Source organism: Crassostrea angulata, chromosome 7, assembly GCF_025612915.1.
Source record: "Crassostrea angulata isolate pt1a10 chromosome 7, ASM2561291v2, whole genome shotgun sequence".
In the NCBI taxonomy this organism is placed as follows: Eukaryota; Metazoa; Mollusca; class Bivalvia; order Ostreida; family Ostreidae; genus Magallana; species Magallana angulata.
In genome coordinates this window covers 59,370,092-59,396,355 of record NC_069117.1, presented here as the reverse complement: position 1 = coordinate 59,396,355, position 26,264 = coordinate 59,370,092, and the positions used below count along the sequence as shown (strand labels likewise).

Below are 26,264 nucleotides of genomic sequence, written 5' to 3'. Positions count from 1 at the left end.
ATAGTACTATTATCTATTAAACATGTGACCTGTTCTAAAAAAAAACTTAACCTTATCCAGCATCTGAAACCTATGGCTCAGATTCAGCATTCAAGCCTGTCAGGTGCATCAGTATCAAAAGATGACCATCCATGCAAGTTTGATGAAGTTGGGACCGGTTGTAACTAAGATATCATCATCAGAGGGCACCAGTTTCACAAACTTTAACCAGCTCGTAAAAACTTAACCTCCTCCAGCATCCGAGCTAAAAATCAGATGCACACGTTTGGGATAAGAAATTCAGCTTTAAACATTTTACTGTTTGCACTAAAGTGAGTATAAAGGGTAATATATTTATATTAAGTACGATATATTATGAGGGATACAAGGTTTGTGCCAAAGCCAACTGAGTGAGTCATTGCCTGCATGATCAACAGAACGTTGTTATGACTTCAAAGTGGATTAAAAATAAACGTTTATAACTACATGTATTTCGTATCCTTGCACACTATAAAAGTGAAATCATTGTTAAAGCAACAACAACAAAGAAATCATATTATTAACTTTTATTGAAGTTTTATTTTGGTAAAGTAGTTTGCTATTATTGACAGTGACAACAAAGATTGACTAACAATCAATAAAACTGTAATAATTTGAGGAAAAAACCTGAAAACTTCTAAGTATGCCTCGTTGGAGTTTGATTCTGGAGATAATGACTTCACAACCTATTTCTCTGTAGTTCTGGGTCCTGTTTTCAGTCCGTGGTTCGGCTTAGATAAATACATGTAAAACTCGGCTGGTTGTTGGTGACTAGACTATAGAAGGAATGACGTGATGAGGTATATAAATATGATACACATGTACATACACATACATACATGATAATACACATGAAGGCACAGGTTTATAGGGAACAACAAATATAAAACAATTAAAGCAAGGCTTTGTATTGAATCAGTTACCACGGTACAGATCATTTGACCTACATGACGGTCACCAGTACATTTTATGTACCAGTTTATAGCTACGGCAAGTCAAAATACAATTTTAAAAAGGGGGATAAAATGTTGTAAAGAGGTGCAATTTTACACAGTTATTATGTACTAAAAAGAATCCTATAAAAATACTTCCCAGAATAGAAAATGTTTTCAAAAATGCATATTTAACAAGTGCTGCATATATATTGTACTTGTTTTGTAAGTGAATATTGCACACATTAATCTAATGTTCTCCTGACTTAGCAGAGAGCTCGTCTCGTTTGTTTCTGCTCATGACAAATATCATTTCAAGAATAGATGGAAAGCCATTTCATCAGTGCATATCATTGGATCTCATTGAGATCACAAGCAACATTATAGTTTTACACTAACAAAGAAATAAAGAAGGGAAAATCAAGTTAAAATAAAAATATAAAAACACAATATGTTACAAAAATAATACATTTTACTTATTGGTAAAAACTGAGTGGTCCCTAACTGGCTTCAAAATTGCAATCTACATATCAAGGAAAGAATGAGCAGAAAGTAACTGTATGTATTGACCGTCTATTACCGGTAAAGAAAGAGTAAAAACAAACTCAGACTTGGCGGAGAAAACAAAATATTCTGAGCAAAATCTACTGAAGAGCACAAGGTTTGCTGAGGTTGCCAAGAGACAAGATCACAAATGATGTACATGTAGTACCATATCTCTGATATTTGTGTACATATACGCTGTACTTGTAGACAAATGTGTCAACATATAGATGTACATCGAAATAATAAAGAAAAAAAACACCAAGTTGATGCTTTGTTTTAAAGTAAACAACCTTAAGTGAAATGTGAATAATTTGCTGAAAAACCCATTTTTTCTACAATCAATAACACAGAGTCAGTCTAAAGGTTCTTTGCATTATCAAAGAAGTCTACATTTTCATGTTTTTAGATCTGAGGTGGAATAAAATATTTCCCAGTAAAATTAATAATATATACAACATATTAAGCAAAGCTTCACTTTAACAAACCTGTGTGAACATTTCCTACACCCGTACAAATTCAAACAATGTGGTAGCATCTCAATCACAATTCAAACAAGTATCTAAAAACATGATTTAGTAGTACCTATATTAAAAGTTTGAAATACACTGTAGTTTTCATTTCAATACAAACAACCTATCTCCATAAAAACAAATAAATTTAAGTAATGCTGATACTCTGGCAATTCTGGCAATGAGAACAGGGTAAAACAAACAATGTAACCGAAGTATTGGGCTACAATCTGAGATGTCCGACATCTCCAGACTAGTACACACTATCGTACACTAAGAATGTGTAAAATCATATACCTATATAACAATCAAGGATTGCATCAACTCATCTAAGCAAAAAATTGGTGGGGGTAGGAAAAGCAAAGCAAATGAAAGAAGGGAACATCTTTTCTTGAATAAAAAAAGGTTTACAAACAAGCATCTTGCATTTGAACAATTTTGACCTTGACATAGCGTGGCTATCCCTTCATGTTTCTAATGTTGCCCGCATTTCCTGTTAAAGCTTCAGACGTCGATGTCGCTATCTTGTAATACTGTTGAGTACGTCGGTGGCGGATCATGATAATCCTTCGTGAATTCACTGCACTTTGTTTTCGTTTTATTTTTGGGTGGACTTGATTTATTGTTCGCAACGAAAATCATTGTTTGACCTGGTCCGCTTTTGGCTACAAGGTAGCCATCATTGCCAATATCCGGCGGAGTTCCCGGTGCGTATGTACTAGAGTGTCCACTATCTGTGTCATCACTTCGATGGACGTCCGCCCGCACATTCACGTGGGCGGGAGAATTTTCACGGTCTTTCTTCCGGAGCTGAACCTCCTCTTCAGCCTCCATGGCTTTGGTCAGTGGCTGAAGTTCAGTACCCTCTCCCTTCTCCTTCTTTCTGTTCCATTTCTTCTCATTTACATAGGACACATCTCCTTCATGATCCTCTTGGTCCACTGGAGGGGGCGGGGCCAGCCCCATTTTCAGGTAGTCAGAGGTTTTGTCCCTGTCACTCATTTTGAGGTATCCCTCACTCTCCGGGCCCCCACAAGCCCCACCCTCCAAGTCCACCATCTTGAGGTACGGCTCATTCAGATCCAAGTAATACTGTTCAGTATAGAAAAAAAACAAGTTTTAATAATACAGGTGATCATAATATATGCTTACTTACATTCTATTACAAGTTATATTGCTATATATAGACACACATAACCAGTTTTAAACAGGTGATTATACTTGTTTTGTTATAATCAATTTCAAGATAAGAGAAATTAAATTTCATTAACAAATATCTTTACCTTGTGATTCTTAGACAAACTTACAAATAATGTAAATAAGAATAAGAATCATTATGCAGAAACTAATACTCAAGTTTCCAAAACAGGACAGTGCAAGGTTTTCAGACAAAATTATTATTAAACAATACATAAAGTTGTTTCTGTCATGATTGACTGGATATGATAGGGAGTTGTCGTCTATGGCACATTTCACCACCCCCCCCCCCCCCTCCTTTTTTTCTCCATTCACGTACACCTCACCTGTTTAACATTTTCCTCCAGGAAGTCACCCATGATAGAAGCGAGCTGGGTAAAAGTAGGTCTATCATCAGGATCGTCTCTCCATGTTGCTTGCATTACCTTGTACCTGTCATTGTGATCAGATTCAATGAATGATCTTACAGCGAATTACACATTGTCAACTCTTATGACATTTTTCTTTAGTGATAACTGTGCAATTATCTAAAAGAAAGCTTAATCATGATTAAAATGAATGCATATTGTGCATGGCTTCATTGTTGGGCAATATTTAATAAATAACACACATTACCACCTTTAAACTAGACAATACATGCACTGTAGATAAATATTACTTTTTGAAGGTAACTTACTTGGATAATTTACAAAAGATTATTATATTGAGAACAGATCATAATAAGTAGCACAGCAAAAAGTATTTATATCAGAAGATCTTCACTCAAAAGGTTACTTTAAACAAATGCTTGTCTACAAACTAACATTTCATCTGAGGCAAATCGAGGTTTCTCCATTCTGTATCCATCCTGCAGAAGACCAATGAATTTCTCATTGATTTCAACACCAGGGTACGGACTTCCACCTACCAAAACAATGCAAGTGTACACAATATGGCAACGTAAATCGACTTCATACACACTTTGATCACTAGTTGAGTAAATCAGGACGTACCGGTAAATATAACAGTGTCAAATTAATTTGATGACGTAAATTAACAAGTGATAATAGCAGAAATAAAAGAAAACACACTCACCTAGAGAGAACAACTCCCAAAGAAAAACACCATATGACCATCTGTAAAAGAAAAAAGAAAATATTATATAGTAAATGACTGTTTCAATAAAACAGTTTTAAGTTTCACAAAAGAACAGCCAATGTAAGGTAATGCACTTGTGTAGTTAAAATTTAGTTCATGTCATTATATTATCAGAAATAATCACATGCAATACTTTGTAAAAGCTCACTAAATGAGTTTTTATCGACATTGATCTAATGATGTGTACAAACACATATCCAAGGTATACATGATTGTGGAAAGAGGTTTACTCACACATCACTCTTGGTGGTGTACAGTCTGTGGGTGAGAGATTCCACAGCCATCCACTTCACAGGAACTGGACCCTGAAATCAAAAGATAGGTCTAATATATATAAAATATAAATATTACTATAACACATTAATATCTATATATTTAGCTTTTCCTTATCAAAGCATGATAGCAAAGCCTAAATCAACAGCAATTTTCAAGCATTATAAGTCACAGAAACTGACAATAACTCCAAGTTTACTGAATGGTCTACATTCATGTAATAATGTAAGGAAGTTTCATCCAGGACTAGAATATACATCGTGTATCAATCAAGCTTTCTCCGTATAGAACACAACACTCACATCTGTTTTCTTGTGGTATTCTGGATTCTGGTACAAATCCTTGGCCAATCCAAAATCACAGATCTTGACGATGTTATCCTCGGCCAACAGGACGTTTCTAGCTGCCAGATCTCGGTGTATGTACTGTAAAGAAGAGACCCCAACACATCAAATCACAGAACAATAATTCTCCACAATCAATAACTCTAGACATTAACCTTTTATTTTAATCCCAAGTTTAAACTGAGTGACATACTTTCTTTGACGCCAGGTATTCCATTCCACGCGCCACCTGGAATGACCAGCAAATGAGGTTTTTGGTGGTTAGCGGTGGTCCCACTAAGTCTGCAGTGTTTTCAATCTGTGCCTTGTTCAAGTAGTACGGTTTGTTCGCGGCAGCTTCCCGAGCCACCTCCCGCTTCTTCTCTGTTGCGGCATCCATCGCGTCCTCCATTACGTCGCGGAACTCTTCCTTGTGTTTCAGGACGTAAGAACGGAGGTTTCCAAAATGACAGTATTCCACGATAACATACAGCTCACCTTTAGATATAGGAGAAGTTTAAATAGAATCAACAGTTATTATAGCACAAAGCTTATAAACATTCAACAGACAGAACTAAGACCATTTAAAAAAATGACCCAGGAAGACAGTTTGTAGGCAAAAAAAGTTTTATCTACAAGGAAATCAATATTTATCTGATTTTAGCCATTTAAACAATGAAAATTAGGATTGTAAATACAACATTGTTCCCATTTCCTAAATTTTCCACATATCTGCTTTTTGCTTAAAATAATCAAAAGAACCTCTGTGTACCATATCTGATGTCCTTGGTGACCGCTCCTAGGAGATTGACAATGTTAAGGTGCTGCCCCACGTGAATCAGAATCTTTAACTCTGAGAGTAAGGCCATCATCTGGTCCCTGTCTGTGCAATCTATGAAACAAAACAGAGGGTTACAGCTGCTGGAAACAGTCTATAAACAAAACAATTCTAAATTACAGGCATACTCACAACATTTTTAACGTTTTGAGCAAAACAGAACATTTCTGATACATGTATTATGAACAAAGCAAAATATTTAATGACATCAAAAATAGAGCAAAGTATTTTCTGAAAAACATAGAGCAAAGCCGATCATCCAAATTTTACACATGAATACTTCCAAATCTTTACAAACTGTTCCAATACTTTATTTGAAATAAATCGTATCCAACAAATAATTACATGTAATAAATTTCTTCTTTGTGTCAAATTACTGCCCTGGACCTAACTCTTCATTTTTTTCAATTTCTAACAGTAAACATACCTTTAACCATTTTGACGGCTACCACAGTAACATCTTCGTGCTCCAGAATGCCAATAGCCTCAGCCTTAATGACTCGCCCAAATGCACCTTGACCCAATACCATGCCTGATCAAAGAGGATAAAAAATATAATACAAATGTATCACTCTTGTACCACACTTAACTAGTGATTAACCTGCTCTTCATTAATCATAATACATATTTTCTAATGCTATTGACATGTGACTCAGTAATTTTAACTATATCTCATAAACTGCAGACCAAGTTTTATTTGTGATGACTTTATTTTGCAATTTACCGTTTAGTGGTCCACTGCAACTCATTTCTGCAACCAGGCTCAAAATCTTGATTTATCTTTTACAAATTAAAATTAAAAGTAGTCTAATTATAGACTGTGTGGATTATTGATCATGTGACACTGGTATCACTGAGGACCATTGATCCTGCCGCTGTGACCCACCATATTCTGTATGTCTCATACCTTGTCTTAATCGTTTCTTGGGGAACTCCCACTTGGAGTCGTAGGGGATACAGCCGGTCTGTTCGTCGATCGGGAGGTCGGGGTTGTAGTCTCCGTTGGGCTGGATAAGTTGATGCTCCAATTCTTTATGCTGTCAACAAAGGGAGACAATTCAGTGAGGAGTGTCAACAAAGGGAGACAATACATTGAGGAAACTATTAGGGTCACTCTAGATACAGGTTGTTGTTACTGGGTATTTAGGTGAATCAATGAATGAAATCAATATATGTTCCTGTGATTTCAATAAAACATTATACATAGTGAGAAATTAGTTATAATAAATGTTACAGATTTAGCCACTTGTAACTTGGATATTATTGACATTTATAATTAGTTCCCATTTTCCACTTCTTTAAAGAGTTAGTGATTTTGGGTATTGGTGTATTTGGGATGGCACAAACTCTCCATGGGCAACAACTATCGGTACTTCAACCAATTATTTCAACCTCATTCAAAGAACGAAGTAAACAGTATTTTGGATGAGGTTAACAGAAACAGAAAATATTCTGAAGACTTAATGTGAATGCTTTATAACTGCCAGCAAGGATGGGTTGTTCTGAGACCCCTCAGACATTGTTTTAGTATAATTTCATGTTATATGTAATAGGGTTTTGTCCAACAGAGAATTCTCTGTTTACTGGACATCAAGGATTGAACATCAAATTGAACTCAAAGGAAATTTAACAAATATACATGTAACTGAATGCACAAAACAAACTTGATAAAATCATTCAACAAGAACAGAACTAAATGAAGTGTGGTTAGAGGGTTTGGGAGGAGTGTGAGTTAACTGTTGTACTGTTATTAGCCCTTTCCCTGATGAAGACCCTTCAGAAGATAACAAACAGGTGCTTGCTCTGAGTGTTTTGTGTGTGTGCTGGCCAAAGTGAACAAAAGAACATTATCATAACTCCTACCTTATGGAGACAGCTGAAAAGTTGTCATACTTTTATAATTCCAATATATGTGTTTTTATTTTATGAAAGATGATAGACATCAATTGTCTACCATTCTGGGCATTAACTGTGCATTTTTAGTAGCACTAAAAGCTGCCAGGTATAGAAATCCTTGGTTAAAATACTCTTTGGGATTCAAAAACTAATCTAAATGGGATACCTCTTTCTGATGAAAACATTGTAGAAGGTTCCCCTGAATCTTACCAGAGCCATAGACCGGCGCTTGTAACAGATGACAAAGATGATGATGACGATGGCGATGACGATGACAGCAGCAACGATGACAGCGATGATGGTGCCCTTCTCTACCTTTGTCTTTAATTTTTGAGACTGGAGAGAAGATTCTGTTCAGAAAACAAAGAACTTTCAATCAAGCAACATTCCTACCTACAACTGTGTATAATTCTGCCTATATGACAATGATTTTCAAAAGAAATCTTCAAAAATTTGCAAATCATTTAATGTGCATTGCAGACCAAGTATACACAAATTACTCATTGACTTCACAACTTGAAAAGTAATCATCATAATCAATCCTTCTGGGAGTTGTCTCCCTTGTCAGGAAAAAAACTAGTACTTTAATACAAGCAGTGCAACGATAGCTTATATTTATAAAATAAATTAATATAATAAATGATTTCACAAATATCAACATTTTGCATGTCTTTTTGCATTATTCAAAAGCAGCATGTATTTGGTCAATTTGATTTACAAACTGGATTTTATAATAAAAAAGTGTAGTCACACAACTACAAACTGTAAATTTCTAATTTTATGAGAGTCCTAAAATTGACAATTCCACTGTTTAGTATCAAATCACGAGAATTTAAAAGCGCTATCACCAATCTTTTGCTAAAAATTTCTATAGTTCAAAACTGTCTTAAAAAATAAAAAAGAGATTTTAAAATCCGCAAAGGTGCATCTTGCAATATTACACAGAAATTATTTTCTCGTGTTTAATTAGGAATCTACAGTAATAAAAATGCATGTAGTATGTTTTTACAGTTGAGTATTGATGATGATATAGACTGCTGTGTACCCCTGATGACTGGGTATGATGATATAATTAAGTATCGATGACGATATAGACTGTTGTGTATCCCTGATGACTGTGTTTGATGATACAGTTAACTATTAATGATGACATAGACTTGTGTATCCCCTAATGACTGGGTATGATGATACAATTAAGTATTGATGTGTCCCCCTTATGACTGTGTCTGATGATACAGTTAAAGCTGACATGAATTCATAAAAGCATTTGGTCGCCATATTAGTTTCGATCGCTCCTCTACTGCCACTGGGGTATATATACCGGTTGAGAAAGTTACGGTCGGTTGCTTTCCGATCGAGGCATTCTCGTTGCACGGACTTCTAAATGCATAAACTACACATTGTAGTAAAATGTAGAAATAAAGAATAAAGAAATGCAATAATAAAGAATAAAGAAAACAACAATCAATGAAATACAAAATATATTTATTATCTGAAAGGATGTCCAAGGTATCCGTATTATTTTACACATACAGTGCTGCCTTTCTTCGCATGCACATCGAACACGTGTGTCGTTCATACAGAGTCACTGAGAGTGCATAACGTCTGCATCTTTTTGAAAACCCCGGCGATACTACATCCAACATAGCAGATAAATGACAGTAAATCCAAGAAAGTAACAACGTTTCCATCCATTCCTACAAAAACTTCCCGTTTCTAAAATCCATGCGATAATTGACATTGCTCGATCTGCCACAGTGTGTGGTTTGCGCATGTGCGATGTCATAACATACACAGGAAAATGGTCTACAATTATCGAGGAATTTTGGAAGTGTCTGCGCCTGGATTTCAGTCTGTCTTGTTTCGTCGTTTATTGGATATATCTTGCCAGTGCAGTGGTTGTGATATTATTTTTGTTCCAATCGCGTTATTACAAGTCTTTTCGTCCAAGGTAACGTGTTCGGGTGTATGAAATTCCTGAATGCGGTGAAGCATGAATAGTGCTTTCGGCCTTATATAGGGGATGTGTAGCAATGAACAGAACAATAGAAATCGACAACTAATATGGCGGTAGTCAGAGATAAAAGGGAAATAATGCGTATTTATGAATTCATGTCAGCTTTAAGTATTGATGACAATATATACAAACAGTCGGGTACTCACTGATCTGGAGAGTCACGTTTTTGTAGATCACCCCATTCATGTTTTCCACTTCACATACATAGATCCCAGAATGCACCACATCTGTTTTGTTGATCGTTAAGCTAAAATATCATTATATTTGTTCAATAATTGAATCAATGATTGAGTACAGGACAGTATACGGTAACACATGGTTACAACGAACAAGCTTAGAACAGATCCATGCTTATAACAAATCCTTCTAATGCTAAAACTCTTTTTGTTACACTGATTATAAGGAAATATGCTTTTAACAAATTTGGTCATCATTGGTGCTTCACCATACACAGGTTTTACAGAGCTAGTTCCCTTTCAATGAGTTCATAGACAAGATTCTTGCGAGCCCTTGCAAAATTTGTGTTGTAAGAAAAAGAAGTTTTGGCAAGGGATTATAAGCATGTGCTTTGTTGAGCAGGCCTCTGGTCTTGTCCTCAAACAAAATGTAAAGTAGTTCCTAAAAGGGCATGGACTGGTTCTCTGTACATACCTGGTGTTGTCATCAGACAAGCTGAGGCCCAGGAATTCACTGGTAAAATTTAGGAGTTGTCCATCCTTGAACCACTGTATAGAGGGCGCTGGCACCCCCCTGGCGCTACAGTCCATCACATGGTACGAGTGACCCATATTTGTCTCCACAACGCTGTCCGTTAAAGTATTTTTGGTAAACACTGGCTTTTCCAGAGCTGCATGGAGAATAGAAAAAAAGGACTTTCAAAATGTAGTTCATTTATAATGATAAAATGAGTTTTAAATGCATGCATTGATTTATAATATCCACTTATTTCAAATATTTGTGTGTATGGTATATCAAGTGTACTTTTATTTAAAAAAATAAACATTAAAAACTATCTCAGTATTCTGTAAGTAAAAGATCACTTGTTCATTTGTATCTTAATATAGGAAATGAGTACCTAGATATAAGTCAAACAAATTCCAATTAAAATACAACTTGTGTTTTTGCCCAAATTACCAGGTAAATGGCTGTACACAAACAAGCATGCATTTTCTGTATACTCATCAAGATCAAATGGATGTTCTTTTCAGGCATTAAGATGGAGTCCATATCACAATATTTATACATGTATATATCCATGCTTATGTCACACATTCATGAAAGAAAACTTACATGAATATCGTAACCAACCAAAAACTACTGGTATACATCACATCCTGTCGATGACATTATCTCTTCTTTCATGTATAAATGAGCGCGGATAACAAATCTATGAAAGTTTTACCTTCCTCATATGGCTAAATATTAATTGGCTATCGTAGTATAAATGGGTAACTAATATAAGGACTTGTACCCAAACGATTTTAAAGACACAAAACAGTAATTCATGTGTATTTTAGTCCTTAGAGAAACAAAAGCTAATATAATAATTATTATGCGACACCTCAGATTTTGCTGCATCTGAACATTAACGGATGCATATAAATGTATGTGTGTAAATTTTTACTAATATCAATATATTGTATGAGCAAAATGAGCATGTATATCATTGAATACTTATGTATCATCTATTCATGTACACAGTTATGTACATCATTGAGTACTTACGTATCATCAATTCATGTACACATCTATGTACATCATTGAAAACTTGTGTATCGTCTATTCACGTACATAGCTATGTACATCATTGAGTACTTACGTATCATCTATTCATGTACACAGTTATATACATCATTGACTACTTACGTATCATCTATTCATGTACACAGTTATATACATCATTGACTACTTACGTATCATCTATTCATGTACACAGTTATGTACATCATAGAAAACTTGTGTATCTTCTATTCATGTACACAACTATGTACATCATTGAGTACTTACGTATCATCTATTCATGTACACAGTTATATACATCATTGACTACTTACGTATCATCTATTCATGTACACAGTTATGTACATCATTGACTACTTACGTATCATCTATTCATGTACACAGTTATGTACATCATTGAAAACTTGTGTATCGTCTATTCATGTACACAACTATGTACATCATTGAGTACTTACGTATCATCTATTCATGTACACAGTTATGTACATCATTGAGTACTTACGTATCATCTATTCATGTACACAGCTATGTACATCATTGAAAACTTGTCTATCATCTATTCATGTACATAGCTATGTACATCATTGAAAACTTGTGTATCGTCTATTCATGTACACAGCTATGTACATCATTGAGTACTTACGTATCATCTATTCATGTACACAGTTATATACATCATTGACTACTTACGTATCATCTATTCATGTACACAGTTATGTACATCATTGAGTACTTACGTATCATCTATTCATGTACACAGTTATATACATCATTGACTACTTACGTATCATCTATTCATGTACACAGTTATGTACATCATTGAAAACTTGTGTATCTTCTATTCATGTACACAACTATGTACATCATTGAGTACTTACGTATCATCTATTCATGTACACAGTTATATACATCATTGACTACTTACGTATCATCTATTCATGTACACAGTTATGTACATCATTGACTACTTACGTATCATCTATTCATGTACACAGTTATGTACATCATTGAAAACTTGTGTATCGTCTATTCATGTACACAACTATGTACATCATTGAGTACTTACGTATCATCTATTCATGTACACAGTTATGTACATCATTGAGTACTTACGTATCATCTATTCATGTACACAGCTATGTACATCATTGAAAACTTGTCTATCATCTATTCATGTACATAGCTATGTACATCATTGAAAACTTGTGTATCGTCTATTCATGTACACAGCTATGTACATCATTGAGTACTTACGTATCATCTATTCATGTACACAGTTATATACATCATTGACTACTTACGTATCATCTATTCATGTACACAGTTATGTACATCATAGAAAACTTGTGTATCTTCTATTCATGTACACAACTATGTACATCATTGAGTACTTACGTATCATCTATTCATGTACACAGTTATATACATCATTGACTACTTACGTATCATCTATTCATGTACACAGTTATGTACATCATTGACTACTTACGTATCATCTATTCATGTACACAGTTATGTACATCATTGAAAACTTGTGTATCGTCTATTCATGTACACAACTATGTACATCATTGAGTACTTACGTATCATCTATTCATGTACACAGTTATGTACATCATTGAGTACTTACGTATCATCTATTCATGTACACAGCTATGTACATCATTGAAAACTTGTCTATCATCTATTCATGTACATAGCTATGTACATCATTGAAAACTTGTGTATCGTCTATTCATGTACACAGCTATGTACATCATTGAGTACTTACGTATCATCTATTCATGTACACAGTTATATACATCATTGACTACTTACGTATCATCTATTCATGTACACAGTTATGTACATCATTGAAAACTTGTGTATCGTCTATTCATGTACACAACTATGTACATCATTGAGTACTTACGTATCATCTATTCATGTACACAGTTATATACATCATTGACTACTTACGTATCATCTATTCATGTACACAGCTATGTACATCATTGAAAACTTGTCTATCATCTATTCATGTACATAGCTATGTACATCATTGAAAACTTGTGTATCGTCTATTCATGTACACAGCTATGTACATCATTGAGTACTTACGTATCATCTATTCATGTACACAGTTATATACATCATTGACTACTTACGTATCATCTATTCATGTACACAGTTATGTACATCATTGAAAACTTGTGTATCGTCTATTCATGTACACAACTATGTACATCATTGAGTACTTACGTATCATCTATTCATGTACACAGTTATATACATCATTGACTACTTACGTATCATCTATTCATGTACACAGTTATATACATCATTGACTACTTACGTATCATCTATTCATGTACACAGTTATGTACATCATTGAAAACTTGTGTATCTTCTATTCATGTACACAACTATGTACATCATTGAGTACTTACGTATCATCTATTCATGTACACAGTTATATACATCATTGACTACTTACGTATCATCTATTCATGTACACAGTTATGTACATCATTGACTACTTACGTATCATCTATTCATGTACACAGTTATGTACATCATTGAAAACTTGTGTATCGTCTATTCATGTACACAACTATGTACATCATTGAGTACTTACGTATCATCTATTCATGTACACAGTTATGTACATCATTGAGTACTTACGTATCATCTATTCATGTACACAGCTATGTACATCATTGAAAACTTGTCTATCATCTATTCATGTACATAGCTATGTACATCATTGAAAACTTGTGTATCGTCTATTCATGTACACAGCTATGTACATCATTGAAAACTTGTGTATCGTCTATTCATGTACACAGTTATGTACATCATTGAAAACTTGTGTATCGTCTATTCATGTACACAGCTATGTACATCATTGAGTACTTACGTATCATCTATTCATGTACACAGTTATATACATCATTGACTACTTACGTATCATCTATTCATGTACACAGTTATGTACATCATTGAGTACTTACGTATCATCTATTCATGTACACAGCTATGTACAACATTGAAAACTTGTCTATCATCTATTCATGTACATAGCTATGTACATCATTGAAAACTTGTGTATCGTCTATTTATGTACACAGCTATGTACATCATTGAAAACTTGTGTATCGTCTATTCATGTACACAGTTATGTACATCATTGAAAACTTGTGTATCGTCTATTCATGTACACAGCTATGTACATCATTGAGTACTTACGTATCATCTACTCATGTACACAGTTACATACATCATTGAGTGCTTAGGTATCATCTATTCATGTACACAGTTATGTATATCATTAAATATCATCTGTACATTTACACATATATATAACTAAATAATTACAGATACTGGTAATCTAAAATTGTACATCACTGAATACTTACATATCATCTGTACCCTCAGAGCGTCACCGGTGCTCAGGTGTCCCTTTGAGGAGTTTGAGGAGATGTCCACCTCACATCCATAGAGGCCGACATTTTCTGGTGCAAAATTTTCAATCCTCAACTCAGAGATCCAAGAGAGGCTGGTACTGAATCAAAGGTCAAGGTCAAGATTTATGTGCCACAGAAAAAGTTTTAAAAAATCATTTTAAAAATTACTTAAAATGCATTTACAGTTCTCGCATTTCTAATAATGAGATAAATATCAAGCAGAAAATTCTATTCATTGACAAAATAAACTTCACTAAAAATCAAATAATTGTGACTGAAATCCAGTCTACAGTGCAGGCAGATCTAAATGTGTGACTAACCTAAGTGGTTCTTGATCAATATAATCTGTTTAACAAAGATTTCATACACAATGATTTACCTGAATCATTTTGTGTAGAAGGACCAATTCCCTTAAAACTTGAAATTTAGCCAGATTTAATAATAAAGCCCTTTTTTGAAAATAAGCCAGTCTTACAGTGTAACAATGCCTTGGGAAAGATAAAATATTTTAAGTTTTATTTCTGTCTTAATCCATTGCAGCATATTGCTTTTGTCAATTCAAAAATACTTTGCAGTTCTGATGATACAACCCTTGGTTTAAATTCTCTGTAATCAGTTTTCTTGGAGTAAGAGTATGTCTAGTTGTCACGTGTGCTAAAAGCTCACTGTTTTAAAAATGGGCACCCAGAAAGTGTTCAAATGCTCTTGTTGCTTACCATTTTTTTGTTTGGATAATAAGCCACGATTTGAAAATAAGAAGGCTTTAAAAAATAAGCCCCCAATTTCTTACCAAAACTGAAAATAAACTGTGGCGTATTTTCAAGATATAAGGGTATCACATCTGAACAAGCTTGATCAGTTTACCCTCTCTTTTACCTATCCTCCTTATTTGTACACCAACGTAAAATTTAATTTCCAAATGCTGTATGGAAGGTTACCGTAAACGTACTACATTTAGCTGTGTATTGTATTTAGCACTTTTGGAGGAATGCGGCTTCGGCAAAATCAAGTACATCGCTAAATGCCATGCATATATGCATATTAAGTATAGTCACATACAGAATACGCTAATTCAAATCTACGCCAACTTGTTAAAAAACTAATTTCCGCTAAATATCGTACACGCCAAATATAATACGTTTACAGTAAATTCTCCCCCTTGATACTTTAACCTAATAGCATTGAAAACCCAATTAGGCTCCTTTCAGAATTCACCAGAAGTAAGACAACTCAATAAAATACAATCACTACAGCTTTGATGTCCAAAATCGTTAGGGTGAATGGGGTAAAAACAGATGGTGGTCAAACGTATATTGTATACAATGATCGGGGAGACATTCAGTATCAGAAGGTGGCCAATATGTTGAGGAAGTGACCTACTTGTGAGACAATAGAGTGGTCCCATTTTGAATGTTCACGTCCCTCCAGTATGAATCCGTTTCACCCCAGAAAACGACCTTCACATTGGAGTATTCCCATTTTGTTGCTGTGCATGTGACATGCAGTGGAAATGTCTGTATGACGCTGGGCTTCTCTTGATCTATGTGTATACCTAGTCCTGTCTCGTACTCTGTCAACAAAATGATACAGAAATCAGCCAAATCTTTTTTCAAAAAATGAAAAACATCTGTGTTTGATTCACATACATGTTTTCTATCGTTATTGATCCTGTGTATCTTTTCAAAATTTAAAATCTGCAGATGAAACTGAATTAAATGGGTTACATCAATAAAATTATGATTGATTTTTACATTATTATCATGATTATTACAAACATTAAATATGTCAACAACAGCATGATACAAAAAAATAAGAAAGAAGTTTTCAAGCATAAGATACCTGCAACTTTGATTTTCATGACATATTCTCCTGTCCCTTTACTGTTTGTAGCGTAATATTTCAGATGTCCTGATTGGTTGAATCGTTGGTAATTGTCGGATGTTACATTCCTCCAGGAATTGCTATTCTGTTTACAACTAGGCAGCTCCCCACAAGGCTGCCACAGCCAGCCCTGGGACGTCGCTGGAGGTACGGCGGACACCAAGGCCCTGACGTTGTACCGCGTGTTGGGCAGGAGGTAGGGGACGTCTTTGTTTATGGCTGGGATGAGGACTACAGGTTTATCTGTCAACATAAAACAATAAAATATTAACAAATTCCTCACAATTAATTTTATCATAATATAAAGCTATAGAAAAATGAATGCTGAAATAATCAGCTACTAGAAACTGAGCAATAACATATTTTTTGAAAAGATCTTAGATGACTTACAAGTTACATTAAATGTATGACCACATCAGTTCAATTAAAAACTTGTTATCAGCTGACTGCCTTAATATATCAGACATGAACCATAAATCAAAGGGTTAATATAAAATTGTTAAATCAATCTGTAAAAACAGGAAGATAATATCACCTTCTTCACAAGACATGTACATACTTATACAACAATACATAACTTAATTCTAGGTCTAGCGGTAAAGTACCCCTCCCTGAGACCTATACTCACACTGATACACCAAAACAAAACTCATTCATAGGTCTAGCTGCAAGGTGACTCTCCCTGAGGCCTATACTCACACTTATACAACAATATATAACTTAATCATAGGTCTATCTGCCCCTCCCTGAGGCCTATACTCAAACTTATACAACAACGCACGACTTATTCATAGGTCTAGCTGCAAGGTGCCCCTCCCAGAAGCCTATACCCTTACTTATACAATACATAATTATTCATAGGTCTAGCTGTAAGATGCCCCTCTCTGAGGCCTATATACACATATACAACAATATATAACTTATCCATAGGTCTAGCTGTAAGGTGACTCTCCCTGAGACCTGTACTCACACTTAAACATCAATATAAACTTATTCATAGGTCTAGCTGTAAGGTGCCCCTCCCTGAGTCCTTACTCAAACATATACAACAATATATAACTTACCCATAGGTCTAGCTGTAAGGTACCCCTCCCTGAGGCCTATACTCAAACTTATACAACAATGCCAGACTTATTCATAGATCTAGCTGTAAGGTGACTCTCCCTGAGGCCTATACCCTTACTTATACAATACATAACTTATTCATAGGTCTAGCTGTAAGGTGCTCCTCTCTGAGGCCTATACAATACACAACTTAATCATAAGTCTAGCTGCAAGGTGACTCTCCCTGAGGCCTATACTCACACTTCTACATCAATACATAACTTATTCATAGGTCTAGCTGTAAGGTGCCCCTCCCTGGGTCCTTACTCAAACATATACAACAATATATAACTTATCCATAGGTCTAGCTGTAAGGTACCCCTCCCTGAGGCCTATACTCAAACTTATACAACAATGCAAAACTTATTCATAGATCTAGCTGTAAGGTGACTCTCCCTGAGGCCTATACCCTTACTTATACAATACATAACTTATTCATAGGTCTAGCTGTAAGGTGCTCCTCTCTGAGGCCTATACAATACACAACTTAATCGTAGGTCTAGCTGTAAGGTGACTCTCCCTGAGGCCTATACTCACACTTATTCATCAATACATAACTTAATCATAGGTCTATCTGCCCCTCCCTGAGGCCTATACTCAAACTTATACAACAACGCACAACTTAGTCATAGGTCTAGCTTTTAGTTGTCCCTTCCTGAGGCCTATACCCTTACTTATACAATACATAATTATTCATAGGTCTAGCTGTAAGATGCCCCTTTCTGAGGCCTATATACACATATACAACAATATATAACTTATCCATAGGTCTAGCTGTAAGGTGCCCCTCTCTGGGGCCTCTACTCACACTGATACACCAGCTGAAAGTGGGCGTACTCTCTCTTTGTCCCTGCCTCCACTATGATCTCGTACAGGCCAACCTGTTCCTTCCCTGGCAACATGATTGATAGAGAGATATTGGTCAAGGTTCTAGTCGTGTTCAGCATACTGCAACATCAACATTACAACATGACAAAGTTGTGTACATATTTTTAAGCCTGAAAATTTCCCATTTTTTTCTGGGTGCATAATTTGTCAGCATCCATCAATTCAGCAGATGGTAACGTGACATTCAGCCATGCTGACACACACACTTACATACACATATATATATTACACACTTTCAAAGGTAAGAGGTAGTACTCAAATGATTGTGTATAATTATTGTTTTTTACTGATTGTATACATTAGTGATTAGTTTCAGCCATTATTGTACTTTAAGGGATTGAATAATGTACATTGTTTTTGCCTCTCCGCAGTTAATTAGACTACTTACGTCGGATTGTAGCGCTGGCTCACAGTGCTGTTTTTAAAGTTAAGTTCTTCACCCTTGAAGTACCATGTGACCTTGGGGTAAGGCATGGACTTGATAAGACATGAGATCTGTACCCCTATCTGTTGCTCCTGTGTGATGACAGTCCAGTTTCCACGGAAATCAGCAATCTCCTGTCCTTTTTTACACTGTTGTATTTCCAAAAGGCCATCACCTGTGAAGATCAAATGTATATAGTTTAAACATCAAACTAAATCAGAGTTTGATTTGGGAAGTTTGAGGTTAAAAAAAAGCCAATAGGAGGGTAGTAGATGAGTTTTTAATTAAAAAGTAATAAATAAAAAATAAAATATATGACTAATAAGGTTGTAAATAAATAAAAGTTTAATCAAAATAATATAAATTCTTGGACTAAGAGGACATTTAGTTAGAGATTTCCACCCCCGTAGATCCACAATGCCACCATTTAACATCCATTGGTTGGTATTGAAATCTATTGGTTAAAGTTTTACATTGTCAAAAGAATGCTACCAGTATTCAGACAGATAAAAAACTTTGCATTGTGAGTTGACATAATACTTAATAATATAAACAATAAATGTTGCTAGAAATAAAGACGAAAACCTCCATCTGAACGTACTTATATTTATCACATGTTTATCTCAATATACGGTGGATATCACTCATGGGATAAATTTTTGATATTCCTCTGTGTGTTCTTACGCCACATGACGTCATAGTTAATCATTACGTAGGTTTAGATGGTTGATTGACGTAGAATGAAAAAGTAAATAATTAATTCAGTTGAGGGGTGTTGAGATATAAATTTGAAACATTTAATGTTGATTCAGTTATTTGTCATGAATTCATAAAAAAATGTTCGAAAATGAATGTCTGTTTGTTAAACTTGAAGGAACTTTTTTTCCATGCGTAACGTTGTTGACGTGTTGTAAATAATGTGTTGTGCGGCTCACAATTACAATTTTTACAGAAAAAGTTGGGATTAACAAAATACTTGGTAAAACATGTGATAAAAAGAATCTCTCATGATTTGCGATGGGATATGATTTTTATCCAACTCGTTGTGTGTTTTCTATCCCCTCGCCAAGGCTCGGGGATAGAAAACACACAACTCGTTGGATAAAAATCATATACCATCGCAAATCATGAGAGATCCTATATTTATATGAATATACCTTTATCTTGTTTACTATTAATTTATTTATCAAATCTGTAAGGATTACTCCCTTACTTTTTAACAATAGTATACAATTTATAAAATAAGGATATGAAAACTGTAATAAAATAAAATCATTAAATTTCGTCTGATCTCTATAAAAATTGCAGGTGCGCATCTTTAGATGGTGTTCAGTATATGTAAAAATTTCAAGACTATTCCAAGCAGTAGTAAAAATTCTAAAAAGGGGGACAAAATTTTGTCTACAGACAGATAGACGGACAGGGTGAAACCAATATACCCCCCTAAAATTTGTTTGCAGGGGTATAATTAGTAATTTATTAAATGATACAGACAACAAAATACAACCAAATACCTGAGGAAAAAAAGAGCTTAAAAGATTAATCACACTTTTAGCAACAACAGAACACAAAAATAACTCGCCCACCTGACTCATTCTCTGAAAACAAAATCATAACCTTTTACCAACTGTCTCACAATTACATCAAAAAGACAAATATATATTGTTAATATTGAGATTTTGTGTCAAATTGCTAGAATATAAAATGGCAAGCACCAATTATTTAGATTGTTTAGATTTTTTTATTAGTTTTCAAAACTGTCTTGAAAATAAAATCAAAATTTTAAAATCTGCAAGGGTTGCTTTTCACCAATTGACACAAATATTAATTCCTTGCATTTACTAAGGAATCTACAGTTTTTTCTTGTAAAAGAAAGATAACTCTTGTTTTAAATAAAAAGATATAGGTCTTCTGGCCAACCAAAAATACTACAGACAGTTTGGATACATAATTTATGAAAATATAGACGGACAAATAGTAACCTTGTTAGATACTTAGGTATCTTTAACACTGAAAATCTTGAGTTAAAATTCTTCATGGCCAGTCCAGTGATTGTTCAGGAATACATGTATTGGTAACTATCAAATTCAGTGACAATCAACCAATGTGCTTTCAAGGATTCTTAAGACAATATTGAACTTCAATATGCTTCAAAATGGCTTCACTTGTCAACATTCAACATTTTAGCCAGAAAAATAAAAGGATTGGTCCATTTTTCTTTGTCAAGCAGTGTACAAGTTTGAAAAAGTCCAGATTGTGGGCAATAAAATGAAGTCCACTGTCGGACTGACTGTCCAATGATACACAACTGCAATGCAATGTGGCCTCATGGATTTGAAGGAGGTGGGTTCAGTGGTGGTTAGTAACATAGCTTGATGTGGAGGTACTGACCTACTAGTATAACGTTCTTGGATACCGCTGTGCTTTGACTTCTGCCGGTGGTCACGTTACATGTGTAGCGACCCTGGTCCATCTTCATTCCGTTCATCACCGTCAGGTTTGAGAAGTAGGTCTTTGACTTATCACTGGCCATGCTGGTATCCTCTACTGGCCTTGTGAATCGTACTCTGTCAGATCTCTGTAACACAAGCCAAGTACCACAATCTGTGAAATGTATCACATTAAACATAAAAATGGGTGGATTTCAAATTTCAAAGTTCATGATTTTACAGTATTTCACAAAATAACAAACATTTTTGCCCCAGAAGTTTATATTTATATAAAATAATAATGTTACATAGAAATTTGGCAATTGTCAACAAATTAACCATCACATTTGATTTAAACTGTTAAATAGCATATTTTTGACCATAAACTATTATATAGTAAAGAAACATCCAAACATAGAAGCTTTAGAATTTTAGTATTTTCTTAAAACCTTTTACAGAGATCTTCATCTAAAGGAGGTAATTATAGCCTAAAAATGGCGATAACAATCCAGCCTACTTAATTTTAAGTCAACAGGGTTTTTTTCCTTCAATATGACAGAAATGACAGTCATGCAATTACTGTTTCCAGTTACTGTTCAAACCTTATGAAAGAAAATCTCAAAAGATTTTCCAAGGAAAACATTTAAGAGTCAATATTTACTTGAAATAACGTGTGAACAAGCTTCAGTATGGACATTTCTTATTCTCTATATCATTTAGGTTATTTTGACTTGTAAAGTTGATGAAATTGTTAAGAGGCGATGAGATTTATATCATTTTTGAACTTTTAGATCCAAAATAATTTTATTTTCCCATAACACGACTCTTCCAATTTTTACTTCCTTCTTACTTATACCTTAGTTTTAAAAGTCTACAAAGATTGACCAAATAGTCATTTACTCCTTTAGCATTCATACATGTTAAATATTTCCTTCAAACAATTAAGAAAGAAAACAAGAGAAAAGCAGCATGAAAAATCAGTTCATTCTCTTGATTCTCACAAAACCTGCAACCACAGAGCTTTCCAAAGTTTAATAGAATGCTCAATGCTTGAATAGTTAAAAATATTGAGCTGTATAATTTTTAATTAGTAATTAAATGATTCAGGCAACAAAATGCAGTCAAATGCCTGGAAAAAAAACAGGCTTATTATGAAAAAGATTCACACTGTAAGCAACGACAGAAAACAAAAATAACTCGCCCACCTGACCAGGAGCTATCTGAAAACAAAATCGGTACATAATCATAAACTTCTAATCACCTAAGTCATGTCTACAACAAAATCAAGCAATAATTAAAGGGGCATGGTCACGATTTTGGTCAAAAATTATTTTTCCGATTTCAATATTTACAATGTTTCAGAAAGTCATTTTTAATAGGCAACTGAAATTTGAGTGTCATTTGTTGAGTTATAATCGAGTTACAGAGCTTGAAATTCTTTGCAATGTAAACAAGCGTTTGTTTACATTTTGAACGTTAAAGTAAAAATTTCAGTTTTAAATCTAAATCAAATGTGTTTAACATTAGGAACTGTTTATCTTAAATTTGCTTAAGATAAATAAAAAAATAGAAAAATAGGCTGGAAAAAGATTTTTTACTGGTATATTATCCTATGTAAACAAAAACAAGGCACGAGCCTTGTTTACATGGTAAAGAATTGTGAGCTCTCTATCTTGCTTATAATTCTACAAATGACTCTCAAATTTTATTTGATCATTAGAAATGCATTTCTAAAGCGTTGTAAATAGTAAAAACATAAAAATAGAATTTGACAAAAATCATGATCATACCCCTTTGAAGAGATATGGTCACATTTTGTTCAAATTCATTTTTCTGTTTTTATTATTTACAATGCTTAAGGAATTGATTTTTAATGATCAAATGAAATTTGAGAGTCAGTAGATAAGTTATGAGCAAGATACAGAGCTCAAATTTCTTTGTCAATGTAAACAAGGCTCATGCCCTGTTTTTGTTTACATGGGTTTAAAATACCTGTAAAACATCTTTTTTTTAGCGGATTTGTCAATCTTCTTATTCATTTTAAGCATAAATAAACAGTTCCTTACGTTTAACACATTCATTTCAGATCTAAAATTTGAACTTTCACTTTGGCATTCAAAATGTAAACAAAAGCTTTGTTTACATTGCAAAGAATTGTAAGCTCTGTAACTCGCTTATAATTAACTCAACGATTTTTGTTTGCTATTAAAACTGCCTTACTGAAGCATTGTGAACATTAAAATCGGAAAAATAATTTTTGAACAAAAATGTGACCATGCCCCTTTAATATCAAGTTATTGTATAAGTTGCCATTCTGTTCTTATTAAACTGAAAATTTGTATTCATCATGCACATTACTTTTAACAATAATTCTTTTCTACTGAAAATTCATACTAAACATGCAGTTTAAAACTATTACTGAATTTTGTAATTACTGATACTTTTCAATTTAGTATTTTTATAACTATTAAGAACATAAAAATGTGAGTACAATATAAGCTTCACATGACAACAGTGAAACAACAACACTATACTATTGTTAACAATGCCTGCAGTTGATGAACAGAAATGCCTTAAATAGATGAACAACAAATAGCCCACAGAAGGTTAACAAATGCCTGCAGTTGATGAACAAATAGCCTGCAGTTGATGAACAAATAGCCTGCAACAAATAGCCTGCAGTTGATGAACAAATAGTCTGTAGTTGATAAACAAATAGCCTGCAACAAATAGCCTGCAGTTGATGAACAAATAGCCTGCAGTTGAACAAATAGCCTGCAGTTGCAGTTGATGAACAAATAGCCTGCAGTTGTAGAACAATAGCCTGCGGTTGATAAACAAATAGATAGCAGTTGTAGAACAAATAGCCTGAAGTTGATGAACAAAAAAGCCTGAGTTAATAAACAAATAGCCTGTAGTTGATGAACAAAAAACCTGCAGTTGATGAACGAATAGCCTGTAGTTGATAAACAAATAGCCTGCAGTTAATGAACATATTATAGCCTGCAGTTTTAAACAAATAGCCTGTAGTTTTTAACAAATAGCCTGCAGTTAATGAACAATAGCCTGCAGTTGATGAACAAATAGCCTGTAGTTGATGAACAAACACCCTGCAGTTGATGAACAAATAGCCTGCAGTTGATGAACAAATAGCCTGTAGTTGATGAACAAACACCCTGCAGTTGATGAACAAATAGCCTACTGGTACAATTGATTAGCAAAAGACTATATATTTGATATGGTCATATATCTTCCCCTAATTTTAACCAATTTTTAAATGTTGATTAATGATAAAAATCAAATCTTCATAAAACATTATATTTCATAGGATGTCTGTTATATTAATCTTTATGTTAGTCAGCATTGTCCATTAGCTGTGTATCTATGACATCACCTAAATGGGCAAATTCCTGCAATTTTGTAAACAAATGAAAATAAAGCCAATTTCCCATTATATTTTGCCTTTGAAAGAATAGATTGCAGGTCTGCTCAAGTACAATTTTTACATATACTCGCTGGTATGTGGTATGTACTAGAGCAAGCATGCACTTGTTTGCTCAAAAACATTAATTCATTAAAATAAGACAATTGTCATTTCTACATTATGACGTCACGTTACTGTCAATATGATTTCAACTAACTTCAGTCTGTTTTTTAAATCTTGTTAGAGAACTTTAATTTTGGGGGCGATCTGCTTAATACCACATATTATCCTTTCCCTCTTTTAAAGTGTTGATAAAATAAAAACGCTTGAGGTTGACTAATAAGACCATATTTATTTAATGACTATATTTGATTGCATTAAATGAATAAAAACAGCCTGTGGTTGATGAAAAGAAAAGGACTGGAGATGAACAAAGAAACACAGCCTGTGTATGAGTAGATAGGACTACAGTCTAAATCAAAAGTCTTGTCTCCAGTTGATGAACACTTCAAGCTATCCACTCCAAAGCAGTCTTTTCTTAAACCTTCATATAGTAAATATAGAGATGGTCTGACAATAATTGGAATTGAAGGTTTCCTAGGATAAACCTTAAGTTTAAACTTTTAAGCTGTATCGTATTTGGCAGGTGCAGCAAACTTTGATGAGTCACTTATGATCATAACTAAGCTCTGCTAATAATGCACTAGCTCAATCTGTCAGTCAGCTTATTGCAGCAGTAAATTTTAAATAAATTTGATTCATCAACTTTGATTTAGCAATGTGCAATTTCCTATGGATGCACAGTGTTTTACTTGACTAAAGATGATAAAGAATGTCTATGAGATGACACAATAAAATGAAACAATGCAAAAATTAACCCACACATTGTGCATTTGTTAAGTAAAACCATTTGTTTTCATGGAGGTCCACTTTTAAAATAATTTTCACATATAAAAAAAAAAACACTTTATCTAAGTTGTTTATAAAGCATTGAATTATCAAACAGATAAAAGATAAAGGCATCAATTTGTGAAAATATTCTAAACCTCATACACTGAATATCTCTCCCCATATAAAACCAATGATTTTACAGTTTACATCCAACACCTAGCAAGTGTACAGAATATACCAAGTATTATTAGCATGCATGTCTTACCATTAGAGCTGATATAGGTAGACTGACATTGTTCTAAAAGGAATACATTTGTATACAGTTGTGGAATGAACTCGAAAATGTATAGA

The 26,264-nt window shown here is 34.1% G+C and overlaps 1 protein-coding gene across 1 annotated transcript in view; it reads right to left on the bottom strand.

The window, feature by feature from the left end:
* Positions 1-530: 530 nt before the first annotated feature.
* LOC128155380 (vascular endothelial growth factor receptor 1-like) overlaps positions 531-26,264 on the bottom strand; it is a 38,089-nt gene continuing 12,355 nt past the window's right edge. The window contains exons 8-28 of the mRNA XM_052817070.1: positions 26,179-26,211; positions 22,804-22,818; positions 21,561-21,747; positions 19,134-19,344; positions 18,666-18,805; positions 16,712-16,996; positions 16,253-16,442; positions 14,825-14,970; positions 10,338-10,533; positions 9,833-9,933; positions 7,880-8,019; positions 6,681-6,810; positions 6,201-6,305; positions 5,708-5,827; positions 5,150-5,433; positions 4,915-5,037; positions 4,574-4,644; positions 4,277-4,317; positions 4,006-4,105; positions 3,529-3,634; positions 531-3,097 (exon numbers count right to left, since the gene is read on the bottom strand). Of these exons, the coding sequence (XP_052673030.1) occupies positions 2,510-3,097; positions 3,529-3,634; positions 4,006-4,105; positions 4,277-4,317; positions 4,574-4,644; positions 4,915-5,037; positions 5,150-5,433; positions 5,708-5,827; positions 6,201-6,305; positions 6,681-6,810; positions 7,880-8,019; positions 9,833-9,933; positions 10,338-10,533; positions 14,825-14,970; positions 16,253-16,442; positions 16,712-16,996; positions 18,666-18,805; positions 19,134-19,344; positions 21,561-21,747; positions 22,804-22,818; positions 26,179-26,211 (3,312 nt within the window). The 3' untranslated portion in view covers positions 531-2,509. The remainder of the gene's footprint in view (positions 3,098-3,528; positions 3,635-4,005; positions 4,106-4,276; positions 4,318-4,573; positions 4,645-4,914; positions 5,038-5,149; positions 5,434-5,707; positions 5,828-6,200; positions 6,306-6,680; positions 6,811-7,879; positions 8,020-9,832; positions 9,934-10,337; positions 10,534-14,824; positions 14,971-16,252; positions 16,443-16,711; positions 16,997-18,665; positions 18,806-19,133; positions 19,345-21,560; positions 21,748-22,803; positions 22,819-26,178; positions 26,212-26,264) is intronic.